The sequence below is a fragment of the Macaca fascicularis genome, chromosome 13 (assembly GCF_037993035.2).
Source record: "Macaca fascicularis isolate 582-1 chromosome 13, T2T-MFA8v1.1".
Classification (NCBI taxonomy): Eukaryota; Metazoa; Chordata; class Mammalia; order Primates; family Cercopithecidae; genus Macaca; species Macaca fascicularis.
The window spans coordinates 115028830-115044605 of record NC_088387.1 but is presented as its reverse complement, the minus strand read 5'-3'; the positions used below and the strand labels follow the sequence as shown (position 1 = coordinate 115044605).

At 40.0% G+C, this 15776-nt stretch overlaps 1 protein-coding gene across 5 annotated transcripts in view; it reads left to right on the top strand.

Annotated features, from left to right (window-relative positions):
- The window catches only part of RNF144A (ring finger protein 144A), a 424395-nt gene that overhangs the window by 153971 nt on the left and 254648 nt on the right, over positions 1-15776 (top strand). The window contains exon 9 of one of the 5 annotated variants that reach the window (XM_074012422.1): positions 5547-5632. The exons of 3 other annotated variants lie outside the window; for them this stretch is intronic. In XM_074012422.1, the coding sequence (XP_073868523.1) occupies positions 5547-5603 (57 nt within the window). In that variant the 3' untranslated portion in view covers positions 5604-5632. Of the gene's footprint in view, positions 1-5546; positions 5633-15776 lie in introns of those variants that run through there. One more of the 5 variants, XM_045369849.3, reaches the window with a different exon arrangement.

The window sequence follows — 15776 nt, the reverse complement described above, 5'->3', positions numbered from 1 at the left end:
AGGTTCACAGTGTCTTGCAAGTATCAGGGATGTCCCAGTATTAACCAGACTGAACTTCGAGACTCTAGGAGACTTCTAGAAAAATGAAACGCCAAAGGCCACATTCAGCAGAATTAGTAAAATTGAGCTTTTCTTTTCTCTCTCTCTATGTATTTTTTAATCTTCTTGAGACAGGGTTCGACTCTGTTGCCCAGTCTATAGTACAGTGGTGCTATCACAGCTTACTGTAGGTTTGACCTCTCTGGACCCAGGTAATCCTCCCATCTCAGCTTCCCAAGTAGCTGCGACTACAGGCTTGTGCCACCATATCCGGCTAATTTTTGTATTTTTTTGTAGAGAAGGGTTTTTGCCATGTTGCCCAGTTTGAGAAATGGAGCTTTTTTTTTTTTTTTAAAATAAAGAACAGTGTGAGGTCAAGGGAAAACACTGTGACTGCTTTTCAGAGTTTAGCTTTCTCCTACTGGTATGAGCCTATTGGGGATTAAAGTGTGTCCCTCCAAAAGTTATGTTGAAGTCTCCCCTCCCAGTACATGTGAATGTAACCTTACTTGGAAATAGAGAGTGTTCGCAGATATAATCAAGTTAGGATGAGGTATTACTGGATTAGAAAGGACATTAATCCAGTGACTGCTCTTTATAACATTAGGGAAATCTGGACACATACGCCCAGAGGCAAGTGCTGTGTGAAAACAGAGATGCACTGAGGGCGCTCCATACAATGAAGGAGGTAACAATTGAAGTCATGCTGCCACCAGCCAAAAAAGTCCCACGATTGCCAACAACCACCAGAAGCTAGGGAGAAGCCAAGAAAGCTTCTGACCAGTCTCAGGAATGCTGCCCTGAGGAACACCCTGACCCTGGACTTCACCCTCCAGAACTGTGCGCCAATACATCTCTCTTGTTTTGAGACTGCTTTGCTGAGACTTTTTTTTTTCCCCCTGAGATGGAGTCTCACTCCATCACCCAGGCTGGAGTGCAATGGCATGATCTTAGCTCACTACAACCTCCACCTCCCAGGTTCAAGTGATTCTCCTGCCTCAGCCTCCCAAGTAGCTGGGATTACAGGAGCACATCACCATGCCAGGCTAATTTTTTGTATTATTAGTAGAGACGGAGTTTCACTATGTTAACCAGGCTGGCCTTGAACTCCTGACCTCATGTGCTCCACCCTCTTCGCCCTCCCAAAGTGCAGGCATTAGAGGCATGAGCCACTGCGCCTGGCCTTTGCTGTGATTTCTTTTACAGAAGCCCTGGGAAACTGACACAGAGCCAGCTGCAGATGTGTGGCTGGGCAGAAATGCGATGGGCAGTGACTTGGATTTCCCTAGCGTGGGAAGCACTGCAGAGCTCCTCATGTGCCTGATTGTCAGGGACAAAGCGTGGGCCAGCAGCACACTCCTTCTTTGGACAAGGTCTTAGGGCAAAAACATTACAGTCAGACAGTGTAATTTCACATCACAGCCTCACTACTTCCCGGCCGTGTGACTTGGCCTGAGTTATTTACATTTGGCTCCATTTCTCAATTCCAGTTTCATTGCAGCACCTATGTGATCGCATTCCTGTGATGATTACAGGTAAATATCATCGTGGGTGAAGTATAAGAAGGAGGCCTGGCATTTACTAATTACAAAATAACTCTCCTCCCTACACTGTGCTTCTTGAGGTTTGGGATCCTGAATGGATTCCCTTCTGGTGAGAGTCAGTGTTGTATGTCAATGTGGCGAGGCCACAGTCTCCAGTCACTCAGCAAAACCGTCGTCTAGGTGTTGCTCTGAAGCTATTTTGTAGATGTGATTTCACATTTACCACCCGTTTGCTTTAAATGAAGAAGGCCATCTTTGATATTCTGGGTGGGCTTGGTCCACTTCACTTGAAGGCCTTAAAAGAAGAAAGAGCTGAGGTTCTCCTGAGGAAGAAATTCCACCTGGAACTCTAGTGCCTGCTCCTGCTCAACAGGTTCCAGCCTGCCCTAAGGATTTCGGATTTGCCTAGGCAGCCCCCCACGTTGCCTAAGCCAGTTCCTGCTGGTTTTGTTTTTATGTCGTTCCACTTGATGACAGTAGGAAGTAGAATGACAGTAGCTCGATGGTGCTGTAACAAATGCCTAAAAATGGGGAAGCAGCTTTGGCATTGGGCAATGAGCAGAGGCTGGGTAAGTGTTTAGCCACATGCTAGACAAAGCCCAGATTGCCTTGAGCAGACTGTTGGTAGAAATTTGGAAGCTACAGGTGCTACTAGTGAGGGCACAGATGATTCTTGCTATAGAATTGCAGAAGGCTTTGCCCAGTCACATCCTTCTGCTGCGTGGAAAGCAAAACTTGTAATCAATGAACTCAGATGTTTGACAGAGGAAATTTCAAAGCAAAGTATGGAAGGTATGGCCTGGTTTCTCTCGGCTGCTTACAGATGAATGGAGGGAAGAACTGTTAAGCAAAGAGAAGCCAGAGCTTGAGGAAGAACTGCCTGTCAGGCTTGTAGAATCCTGCAGGAACCTCAGGATTCTACTTCTCTAAGAGCCATCCTTCCATTTTTTCTGCCCTTTGTCTCTCCTCTTCCTACCCCATTCCATTTTAAGAGCATATTATTTTATTTTCTCACTTATCTTGCCACAGAATATTGCTGATTTATTTACCTGTCTCCCTCCAGCTAATGTCTGCTTGAAGGCAATGGCAACGTCTTCACTGGGTTTTAGAGCTTAGTGGTGTCAGGTACAAAGCAAACAATAGATATTTGTGGAATGAGTGAATGAATGCATGAACCAAACTTTGGGACATGTGCTGAATGATCAGGATTTAAAGATATTCTGGAAAATCAGAAAGATCAGAAAGGTAGTTCCTTGACTGGGATCCAAGTGTGTACCTCAAAGGGGCTGAGCTGAAGCCAGCGTCATGGGCCAGAATGAACTGGTGTCCGACCTGGCATCTGTGGACTGACGCTCCTCGTGGCTTCCTGTCCTTCTGTCCTTGAACTTCCCTCTGTCCATATGTATTACGAGACTCCTTTGAACTCTCCACCACTTCTCCAGCCTCACCTGTCTACGATCCATCCCATCTACCCTGCCCATACCAGACAACATTGAGTTCCCCAAAGAACCCTGTCGCCACTCAGGCCCTTACCTGGCTGTTTCCTTTGCTAGGGATCCACCCTGTCTCCATCCCTGGGAAGGTCTACTCCTCCTTCAAGACCAAGCTCATGCAGTAGCCCCTGTGGGAAGCCTTTCTCAGTCTCCTCCTCACCCCACGTTTGGCTGTTGGGAAACAATTCCGCTTTGTACTTTCTCATGCTGGATTACAAAAGTGTCTATCACTCCCTGGAATTGAGTATTGGCCCTGGAGGCAGGAATGATGTGATGTTCATATTTGTATGAAGGCCAACAAGAGGTCAGAACACTGTGTGATTCATATTCATATTTATAGATTTACACATATATGATGTTCTGAAAAAGGGCAGTAGAACGTCCTAAGGAATGGGTAATAAGGAATGAATCATTTTTTAAATTAACTCAAAGTCACCCCTGGAGATAATGAGGTGTCCTCATGAGGTCTGGCAATCTTAGCCTATGCAAGTAGAGGAACCCAATGCCTGGCACATTGACTGTGTTAAATAACCATTGTTATTTCAGTGAAGAGTAAAGATTATAACAAACTGATGTTTGTTAAGCACATAAGCTATGCCATATGCTGTTCTAAGCACATCCCATTTGTGGACTTATTTAATCCTTACATCTTATTTAATCCATACATGAGGTGAAGCTATAAATTGGTCCTTTAGGGTCACACCACTGTGAATTCAGAATATTCTGCTAGCTCTTCAACCCAGGCCCTCAATCTGGTCTGTGCAGCCTGGGGGAGGCCCACTTCAAACATCAGCTCTTCTTTGAGCATATTCCCCAATTCTCTTATTCTCAGACCCTTTAACCCTCACAGAGCAGGGTCTGTCCATTCAACATCCCCCTTACTTGACTATCCTGTCCCTTTAGAACAAATCTCTTGCCCCATCCTCAAGAGAAGACTGTAAGTTCCAGAGGGCAGGAGTGATTCTGCCTAATACTCCCCAGAGCCCGTATCAACACCTTGCACAGTGGACACATGAAATACATTAAATTACAATGACTCTGTTACATATTCCTGGTTTTCAGGAATTTGGGAGCTTGCATCACATAAACAAAAGTCAGTGGGTTTCCAGGCACCAGAGCTTTCCTCTCATAACACTTACCACTAGGGCATGATAAAAAACTGTGCCCGTTCTGGGCCTGCCTACCCATCCGTTTACCCACCTTGCAGCCTACTGACACACCTACTGTATATAACTCCACCCTCCATCCTAGCAAGCATATGTGAGTGCAACCATACCCCATACCAAATGTAATCTTAATATACAATCATACAAATTGAAATGGATTTCTAGTTGCCATGTTATTTTTATAGATATTTGAAAAAACATTCAATTGTATTTACAGCTTTAAAAAATTTTTTGTGGTCAATAATTTGTTGTAGTTGTCTTAAATATTTTGCTGGGCCCTTAAAAGCTCTATGCACTTGGTACTCCTCTTTATTGTATAAAGAATTAAATTAGTTCAAGCTCATTATATGTCTTTCCTTTCATATGGGTTATAGCTTTGTGGGGCAGATACGTCTGTGTCTGTGTCACCCCCAGAGCCCCCACACTGAGCAGAGTACCTGAAACTTAGGAGGTGAACAATGAGTATTTCCAGGTGGAAGAAAAGAAAGGAAGAGAAAAAGGAAGGAAGGAAAAAAGGAAGGATGGAAGGAAGGAGAGAAGGGAAGAAAGAAGGAGGGAAGGAAGGAATCCCTGTATCTTTAGAATTTATTTGGACGAGATGGGATTGAGTGATCAAAGAATGCCATGGAAGAGGAGGTTCTCATTTTTTTCTATAGCACGGCTTGAATTTTTTTAAGGGTAAGAATTATTAGCACAAGTTTTATTTCAGTTACAAATACTTGCATTCCAGGTACAATTGCTACTACCCTTCCCAAAACATTTTTTTATATTCATGGATTCTACAGATCAGAAGTTGGGCAGGGCACAGTGTGGATGGTGGATGGCTCACCTCTGCTGCATGACACCTGCAGCCCCAGATGGGAATAATAAAAGGTTGGGAAGACATCTTCCCCCTTCTACCCCACACTCCAACCAGAATCATCAGAAGGCATCTTTATTTGTATCTCATAGTTGATGGCAGCTAGGGCGACAGCTGGGCTATCAGCTGGAACATCCCCCACCACACAGTGTTCTCTTCTCATGTGCCAGTTTGAGCTTCCTCCTAGCATGGTGAGCTCCACGTGAATTAGGCTAAAGTATTAGCATATCTATGACACAGTGCTATGGACTGAACATCTCTCCCAAAATTTCATGTGTTAGAATCTTAATCTCTAAATCTCTCAATTTATATGTTGATGGTGTTTGGAAGTGGGGTTTTAAAGAGGCAATTAGAAATAGGTAAGGTCATCAGGGCCCCCATGATGGGACTGGTGGCTTTATAAGAAGAGGAAGAAAGACCTTAGATAGCATGTTTGCTTTTTTAGTCATTTGATGCCTCCTGCCATGTCACGACAAAGCAGAAAGGTTCTCACCAGATGTAGTCACCTGATCTTGGACTTCTCAGCCTCCAGAACTGTGAGTAAAATAACCTCTATTTTTTATAAATTACCCAGTCTCAGGTGTTCTGTATGGCCACAGAAAATGGATTAAGACATTCAGCCTTGAAAGACACATGGCATCACTTCCACTATATGCTACTGACCAAGCCAGTTGCTTAGGCCTAAGGGGAGGGGACATGTGAGGTGGGTCATATTGTTGAGGCCTCCTTGGAAAGTGCAATCTGCCATTACTGGTTCACCCTGTAAAATGTGTTTCTTACTGTACTTTGTGGTCAAAAAAGTTTGGAAAGTCTCTGCTTCTTGTTGTGTATGTTGTGAATAACCACAAGTATTGCATCAGGCTATTTTGATGGACATTTGTTTCTAATTTTTCTTACTTGCAAGATCAATGCTGCAGTGAGCCTCCCTCAGTTTCTGTATGCACATGGAGTCGTTTCCTGGATGAGTATGCTTAAAACTCCAAGCGCTTTCCCTAGGGCTTGCTGAGGGGAAGATGGCCTGTGTGGTTGAGGGTTTTTTTCTAATTTTAAATATGTGCTACTATATAAGAAATCCATTGTTAATATAATTGATTACTGTTTTGTACTAAAATGATACTGTAATTTCTTACTTTACTAGAAATTATTTGTAAATATAGCTTGTTTTTTTTTTTTTTCCAATTTTTGGATTATAAATGATTCTGTTGCCACACTATATTTTTTGTTAGCCTGATTGCTACCTTAGGAGTTTCATGGAAAGAGAATAAATGGTTCAGAGGAGACCAAAACCACTTTAAAGTTTCCTGGTACATATTGCCAATCAATAGGATGCTATTTCAGCTAGACTGTGGAGTTGAAACAAAACCTGTTGAAACCCCGTTAGTGTGGCTGTACTAAGTCCTCCTGAATATAACTAGAAAATTTAAAGTAGCACAAGGTAAGCAATTATCAGAAGAATAACTTCCAGTTAGTTCATAAGTCAGTTTCTGAACCACTCGTTGACACACCAGTGGGTGCATACAACCCTGTATACAGTGCTTGCAGGGAGGCGGGGGGGTCTGTAGCATCACCCATCCTAAGACATACATCTCGGGAGTTATTGTGAATGAGCAACAGTTCGTTGGCCATGGATGTCCTGTGGGACATGCTGTGGGGAAGCCCGTCCTGCAGGGGTGCCTGTAGCTAGTGCCAGTCATGATTTATGACAGCAGAGTAACTCATATAAAACACCTGGCTTTGGGGCAGCACCTTCCTCCTCAGTGAGATCTTGCAAAATTGGACTCTTTGTTGCTTACAGCATCTGTTCAATTCAGTTTAGCACTCAGTGTGTGCCAGCCCCTGTGCTAGAAATACAGATGTAGACTGTTTTGTTTTTGTTCATTGCTGGGGAAGCTAGTCTAGAAGACAGAGAGAGGTTGGTGAGCAAATGCTTAGAACACAATAGGATAGTAATGATAAAGAGACATACAAACTAATGCCAAATGTTTTCATCATCCTGGGAATAAGAAGTTATAATAGAATAAGCCTCTTCTGGTAAGTATAATGGTGGTGGAGGGATAGAATTTTCCCAGAGGAGTGAATGTTTAAACTGAATCATGAAAGATGAAGTATTTACTGGACAGAAAAAAGAATGAAGGTGATTTCAGGCAGGGACAATTTGCCAACAAACATACTTTGTAAATTAATTGGGAAATGACTTGGCACTTAGGAGGAAGCTCCACCTGTTTCTTAGAGAAAAAGGAGCAGAAGGACCAGAATTCCAGGACTGGGACCTTCCATCTATGTAGAAATACAAGTACGTGGCCACAGAGTGAACTGTTCAGAGTTCTCACTCCAGAGTGTGGAATCATGATTTCTCAGCATAAAACTTAATTCTTTCTCTGAAGTTCTGCCTCCAAGAGCACTTCTGTTAGATCTCCTGACTGATTCTACCATGTTTTGCTGACAGGACTCTGACACCATGTACTGGGCGAAAACAGGCCCATACACACTGTCCTTAGAGAATTCAGGCCTAAAATTGCTTATTACACACGAGATCCTGACCTTGTCTAACACACATCTGGGAACAGTTTTTCCTGACTTCCAGAGAGTAGCCCTTTTTCTTTCCAAAGCCTTATATAAGCCAGCTTCAGCAGGCTCAGGTGGTCAGTGGGAGAGGCTGGACTACAGCATGCTGGGGTACCATCTCTCTGGCTCCATGGGCCATTGGACAATGAGGGGATTGTCCCTCCCCACTGAATAAATGACATCTGGGGCCCATTATTTTCCATAATTATTGTAATATAACTCAATAAAGCTAAATGCTTTATTTGTGTTGCTGCTTGACAGCAAGTTTCCTTAACAACACAACACCATTGTATGCCTACGGAAACAGCTGCACGAGGCAACACATATACTTGGAATTTTCTTGCTCTTGCAATCCTGTTTCCCAATGACTCTCCTGTGAGCGGAATAAAAGTGCTCTGCTGTAACAGGACAGTGGGCACTCCCAGCTGCTCTCTGTACTCCCCAGCAAATACTAGGACGGCCCGCTGGAGTAAAAACTGGGAACAACTCTCTACTGAAGACCTTCTAGGTGGCATGTATTGTGCAAAGCAATTTCTCCTTGATATTTCAGATCCTTTCTTCAACTCTGAGCAGTGGGCTTCATCCTGAAAAGGAGAGATGAGAAATCGAGTCAGAAACTATAAGAAAAATTGCACAAGATGACGTTGTTAGGAAGAGGTGGCTGAATTTGGCTCACCCCAAAGTCTGAAGTCTCAGGACTTGATACCTGCAGGAGTGAAGAAGCCAACTCAGGCCAGGACTGAGACTAGGTGGAAAATATGGAGTGTATCTCTGTATTTGCCTCTCCCTACTCTTCTCCCCTGGGTGCTGAAATTCCCTGATTTCTTTGGGGGATCTAGAGTGTTATCAGTGGGCTCTTTACTTAATGTTTACTTTCATGTCTAGATCTCTGTTCATGCTCTTCTTATACTTTACAACAAATCTCTCCTTTTTCGTCTTGAAGTCTTATCTCCAGAATAGTGGTTCTAGGACACTGGTTCTAGGACTTTCCCCTGCTCTATGTTTTCGGTAAGCAGCCCAGGAGAAATTAACTCTGGTCCCTGGGATCCTGTATAATGTTGAACTGTCCACCAGGGTGAATTCTTTTCTGTCTCACCTCTAAGAACAAATTCAGATGATGACAGGTAAAGCAATTCCACTATTACCAACACAGGTGAAAGGGCTGCCACCCTACTGCTCAAACATGGTGGTCAACCCGTGGGACTAAGGAGGCCTTTGCGAGTCACAGGGCATTCCATTCATGGAAGCAGGTCCATTCTCCTCATGTCCACCTAAATGAGGCAAAGAAAACAAAGTTCCTTGCTCCAAAACGCTTGTACATCCCAATGGCTTGATTCATGTGTGTGATTCTGATGTTATAAAATATTATGCAAAAAAATTTAAATGTTTTATTAACAATCCATTCTTATCACTGTGAAAGCCACCCTTAATTGAGCATTGTTCTGGAACTATTGTGTTTTTCCCAGGATTGCTTTTAAGCTGAAAAGGCCCTGCAAATTTGTCTGTTATATAGAGGGCAATGTGGACTATTACAATTACCCTTGAACACCTTTGACTTCCTGCCTGCCTACCTGCCTCCCTTTCTTACTAATTAAGGCTTTATAGCCAGAGCAGGCTCTGAAGTTACAGTTAGCAAGAAACTTTTCATTCAATATAAAAGAAAGATATGAACTACTACTAATAATATAATATGGTAGGAACTGTCAGAGCTCTTAGAAGCTGTGGAAAGTCAAGGAAACACCATCCATCCCTTCCTGAATAGATGTGGTTCAGGGAACATGACTTTACAGGAGGTAGCATGTGATGAGTACCAGGATGAGCAGAAAGCCTTGAATGCCATTCCAGATTTTATGCCACTCCTAGATTTTATCTCCTAGAAAGATTTTATCTCCTAGAAAGCAGAGGGATCTTTACATATTTGAAATACTAAAAAGATTTGGCCTTTCCAATATCAAGAATGACAGATTTTGTAATGTTCTTACAAATATCCTAGACATTAAAAAGTGAGCAGAATTATGAGTGCATTTGATAACCCAGATTAAATAGCAAAATTCCTTGAAAAGCACAAGTAATCATACATGACAAAGAATAGAAAAACTCTAAGAGCTCCATATTTCCTAAAGAAACTGAATTTATAATTAAAATCTTCCATAACACACAAAACAAAACAAAATCTCTAGGCCCAGATGGTTTCACTGGTAAACTTCATCAAATATTTAAAGAATGTTTTTTTTAAAAAATCTAACAAAGTCACTCAAACTAAATGAAGTGACAACTACTCGCTTTATTTTGTAAGACTACCATAACCCTGATACCCAAACGTGGAAAATCACAAGAAAGTAATATTGTATAAATACAGACGCAAAACACTTTATTACATTTAGTAATTCAAATCCGGAAATATACAAGAAATATAATTCACCCTGGTAACAGAATAAAAAAGAAAAATAACCATATAATCATCTCAGTAGGTATTGAAGAAAATCTTTGACAAAAGTTCACTTCCTTTTGTGTACGAGCTCCCACTAAACCATGAATAAAAGAAAACCATTGCAGTTTGTTAAGGGATGTCTATAAAAAATTACAACTAACAATGAACTACTGACTGCTTTTTCTATAACATTGACAACAAGCCAAGATTATCCACTCTTTCTATTTCTATCCTCCATAGTACTGGAAATCCAAATTAGAGTAATAGGCAAAAAAGAGAAATAAAAGGTATGAAGTCTTGGATAGGTGAATGTAAATCTGGCACTTTTTCTGGATGACATGTTTACTTACATAGAAAACTTGAAAATTCTAATAGATCCACACAAAACTACTAAGTACTAAATGAATTTAACTATGTGTAGAATATAAGTCAATATATAAAAATTTGTTGATTTCTATATACTAGCAACAAATATTTGAAAAATTAGTTTTAAAGAGTCCATTTTAATTACATCAAAAATTCAAAATACTTAGGAATAAATTTAACTAAATATCGGTAAGATTTTTACTTTGAAAATCTCAATACATTGCTAAGAGAAGTAAATAAATAGGACATATGCAGTGTTCATGAATTGAAGGACTCAATGGTGTTATGACGTCACTTCTCTCCAAACTGTTCTGTAGATTAAATGAACTCCCAAAATCCCATCAGACATTTTTGTAGACATTGAGAAGTTGATTCTGAAGTCTATATGAAAATACAAATAATCTATTAGGTTGATGCAACAGTAATTGCAGTTTTTGCTATTAAAACTAATAGACTACCTAAAACAATCTTGAAAAAGAAAAATAGCAAAGTTGAAGGACTTACACTACTGCTTTCAAGATCACCTATACAACTAAAGTAATGAAGACATTATAGTTTTGGAATAAGGATAGGTGAAAACAAGGATTGGCAAAATACAGCTGTGGGCAAAATAAAGCTTGTTGCTTGATATCATACTGCCTGATGTTCTACAGAGATAAGAATACTTTTTATATTTTTAAAAGTCTGACAAAATCAAAAGAATAATCATATTTTGTGGCACTCAAAAATTATGTGGAAGTTAAATTTGTGTCCACGAAGAAAGTTTTACTGGAACATAGCCATGCTCATTTATCTGTTTTCTAAGACTGCTTTCCCACTATAATAAGAACATAGCTAAATAGTTGTATCACAGATCATTATGGCCTGAAAGACCTAACATGATTACTTACATTGGCCCTTTACAGAAAATAAATTCAATCCTTGGACAAGTAGATCCAAAGAGCAGATACAGAGGCCCAAAGTAGGCCCATATATGTAGGATACATAAGCCTTCAACAAAAGAGGCCAGAAAATTGTTCTCAACAAATAGATCTGTAACTGGGTAAGTACACGAGAAACTCTGAACCTAGAAACTACTTCACATCCTAATAGAGTGAATTCGTGATAGAGCATAGAATTAACTTAAAAGCTACTAGAAGAAAACATAGAAGAATATATTTGTAACTTTGAGGTAAATAGGGACTCATTTTTGAGAAGACACAAAAACATTAACCATAAGAGAATGAGATTGATAAATTGGATTTGTCATAATGAAACCTAAAACCCAAGACAGGATGCCATTAAGAAAATTAAAAAGCAAGCCATAGAGTGGGAAAAAAATATTCACAATGTAGTATCTGACAAAAGACTTCAATCTAAAATATATAAAGAACTCCTGGAAGTCAATAATGAAATGAAACTAACCCACTTTAAAAGGTGGATACAAGTCTTCTTTCTATAGCCACATCACAAAAGAAAATATATGATTAGCCAATAAACATAAGAAAATGTGCTTATGTTATTAATCATCCAGAAAATGCAAATTAAAACCACAATGGAATATTATTAAACATTCACTAGAAACATTAACCTTAAAAACACTGACAGCACTAAATGTCAGTTTAGTGCTGTTTCTGAGGATGTTTCTCAGGCTGTTTCTGAGGATATGGAATAACTTGAACTTACATACCTTGGTGTTAGGAATACAAAATGACACAGCCTACTTGGAGAGTTGTTCCATTTTCTCATAAAGTTACATATAAACCTATCTTAGGACCTAAGATTTTCACTCCTAGGTATTTACTCAAGATGCATACAAATATATTTTTACAAAATGATTGAATAAGACTATTCACAATAACTTTATTCACAACAGCCAAGAGCTGTCACAGAGTTTTTTGACAATCCAAATGTTTGTCAAAATGACAATGATTACAAAAATTCAGTATAAAAATTGAAATGTATTTTCCAAAAAAAAAGGATTAATCATTGCTATATACAACAAGATGGATAAATTTCAAAAATATTTTTGTTTGTAAAAAGCTAGGCAATAGAGTGTATGTATTGCATGATTTCATTTAGGTCAGGGTGTCCAGTCTTTTGGCTTCCTTGGGCCAGATTGGAAGAAGAATTGGCTTGGGCCACACATAAAATACTGTAACACTAACAATAGCTGATAAGCTACAAAAATCATTAAAAAAATCTCATCACGTTTTAAGAAAGTTTAGAATTTGTGTTGGGCCACATTTAAAGCCGTCCTGGGCCACATGAGGCCTACGGGCCACTGGTTGGACAAGCTTGATTCACATAAAGTTATAGAACAGATAAAACTAGTCTATAGTGATAGAAATGAGAACAGTTATTACTTAGTGTAATGGAGATTGATAGAATGAGGGTGTGAGGAAATCTTGGCTTCAGACGTGTTTATGCTGTGGCTTAAAAGTGACAAAAACTTAGATTTTATATGCTGAAATTATATTTTGTTCACATATGTGTATTTATTTGAAGTGGATGAGATATTTAGTTGTAGTCTTCAAAGATCTGTCAATCTTCTGAAATAAGGCTACTCTCAAATTTGTTGTGCAGATTGGTACAATAAATATAATGTCAAAGTGGTAAACTGCTGTTACTGACAGAATTGTATCCACCCCTCCTGCCCAATTCATATGATGAAGTTGTAATTTTCAATGTGACTCTATTTGGAGATACAGCCTGAGGAGGTAAGTAAGGTGAAGTGAGGTCATAGGGTGGGGTCCTAATCTGATAGGTCGATGTCTCAGTAAGAAGAGGAGGAGACACCAGGGAGGTGTCTCTCCATGCACATCCACAGAGTCATGGCCGTAAGAGGACACAGTGAAAAGGTGCCTTACCAGACATCGATGCTGCTGGCACCCTGATCTTGGAATTCCAGCCACCAGAACTGTGAGAAAATAAATTTATGTTGTTTAAGAAACCCAGTTTGTGGTATTTTGTTATGGTATCCTGAGCTGACTAATACAAACCTGCTGAGATGCTCTAGAATAAAATTGGGTGGACTTTTTCTGTAAGGGGCTAGACGGTAAATATTTTAGGCTTTACAGACCATATAGTTTCTGTTGCAAATATGCAGCTCTTCTGTAGAGGGAAGAGTCATGGACAATATGTAAACAAATAGGAGTGTCTGTGTTCCGTTCTTCAAAGGGGACTCCGAAAAAGAAAAAGTTGGTGCCTGCACCCACAGACATTCCCCACAACCCACTCTGACTCCACCGAGCACAGAGGACCAGCAGGTCTCTGGGAGTTGTGGGTCTCTTGGTGACCTAACTATTGGCTTGGGCAACCCGTAAGGGAGTGGAGAGTGTAGCCCGCCAGGGCCTGCCTTGGGGCTAAGGAAATGTGGGCGTAGTGCCCGTGATTAGAGGGGCCTCCTTCAAGGCTTATGAATGAACTTGGTAAGGGAAGTTCATCTCTCACCTCCTCCATTTCCCGCTCCTCAGAGCACTGCTGTGAATGCACTGAAATACAAAACAGGTGCTAAGAGCCTAGTGCCATCTACTGTATCGCAGCCTGAATTACACCACCAAACAAAAACAAATTCCTTCAGCATGCATTGCTTGTGAAACCCAATGCAGGAAACTAGCTTCAGCTAAGGAACCCATACAGAGCCTTGGTCCTCTGAAAGCACCCAGAAATGAAGCCAAGTGACTATACATAACATACAACACTGTCTGTAAAAACAAAAGACCCTTCCAAATGACAACAACTTCAAAAGGATAAAGAAACACCAACCCTCTCAGATGAGAAGGAACCAGTGCAAGAACCCTTGCATTCCAGTAAGTCAGAGTGTCTCCCTACTTCCAAAGGATTGAACTAGCTCCCCAGCAATGGATCCTAACCAGACTTAGATGTCCGAAATGACAGACATAGAATTCAGAATCTGGATGACAAAGAAGCTCAATGAGATTCAAGTGAAAGTTAAAACCCAATCCAAGGACCCCAGAGTTGAAAGATGAAATAGCCATTTTAAGAAAGAACCAAACTGAGTTTCTGGAATTGAAAAATTAACTACAGCAATTTCAAAATAAAATTGGAAGTCTTAACAACATAATAGAGCAAACTGAAGAAAGAATTTCAGAGCTCTAAGTCCAGTCTTTCAAGTCAACCCAGTCAGACAAAAATTTTAAAGAAATGAACAGAACGTCTGAGAAATATGGGATTATTTAAAGAGACCAAACCTATGACTCGCTGGCATTTCTGAGAGAGAAGAGATAGTAAGCAACTTGAAAAACATATTTGAGGCTATAGGCCATGAAAAATTCCCCAGTCTCAGTAGAGAGATCAACATGCAAACTCAAGAAATTCAGAGAACCCCTGCAAGATACAAGACAACCATCCCTAAGACACATAGTTATCAGACTTTCCAAGGTCAATGCCAATAATGGTGTTTCCTAGTTTTTCTTCTAGGATTTTTATAGTTTTAGGTCATCTATTTAAATATTTATTTAATCTTGAGTTGACTTTTGTATATGGTGAAAGGTAGGGATCCAGTTTCAATCTTCTGCAATAACTACTAGCCAGTTATCCTAACACCATTTATTGAATTGGGAGTCTTTTCCCCATTGCTTGTTATTGTTGACTTTGTTGAAGATCAAGTGGTTGTAGGTGTACAGCTTTATTTCTAGGTTCTCTATCCTGTTTTGTTGGTCTATGTGTCTGCTTTTTTTTTTTCCCCAGCATCATACTCTTTTGGTTACCGTAGCCTTGTACTATAGTCTTAAGTCAGGTAGTGAGGTGCCTCTGGCTTTGCTCTTTTTGCTTAGGATTGCTTTGGCAACTTGGGCTTTTTTTGTTGTTGCATATGAATTTTAGGATAGTTTTTTTCTAATTCTTTGAAAAATGACATTGGTAATTTAGTAACATTGAATCTGTAAATTGCTTTGGGCAATATGGCCATATTAACAATGTTGATTCTTCATATCCATTAACACAAAATATTTTTACATTTATTTGTGTCATCTCTGATTTCTTTCAGCAGTGTATTTTAATTCTCATTATAGCTATCTTGGTTAGCTATATTTCTAGGTGTTTTATTCTTTTTGGCTATTGTAAATGGTATTGCATTCTTGATTTGGCTCTCAGCTTGAATATTATTAGTGTATAGAAATGTTATTAATTTTTCTGCATTGATTTTGTATCCTGAAACTTTACTGAAGTGTTTTATCAGTTTTAGGAGCCTTTTGGCAGAGCCTGTGGGGTTTTCTAGGTATAGAACCATCATTTGTGAAGAATGATAATTTTGCCTTCTCTCTTCCTATTTGGATGCCTTTTATTTCTTCCTCTTGCCTGATTGCTCTG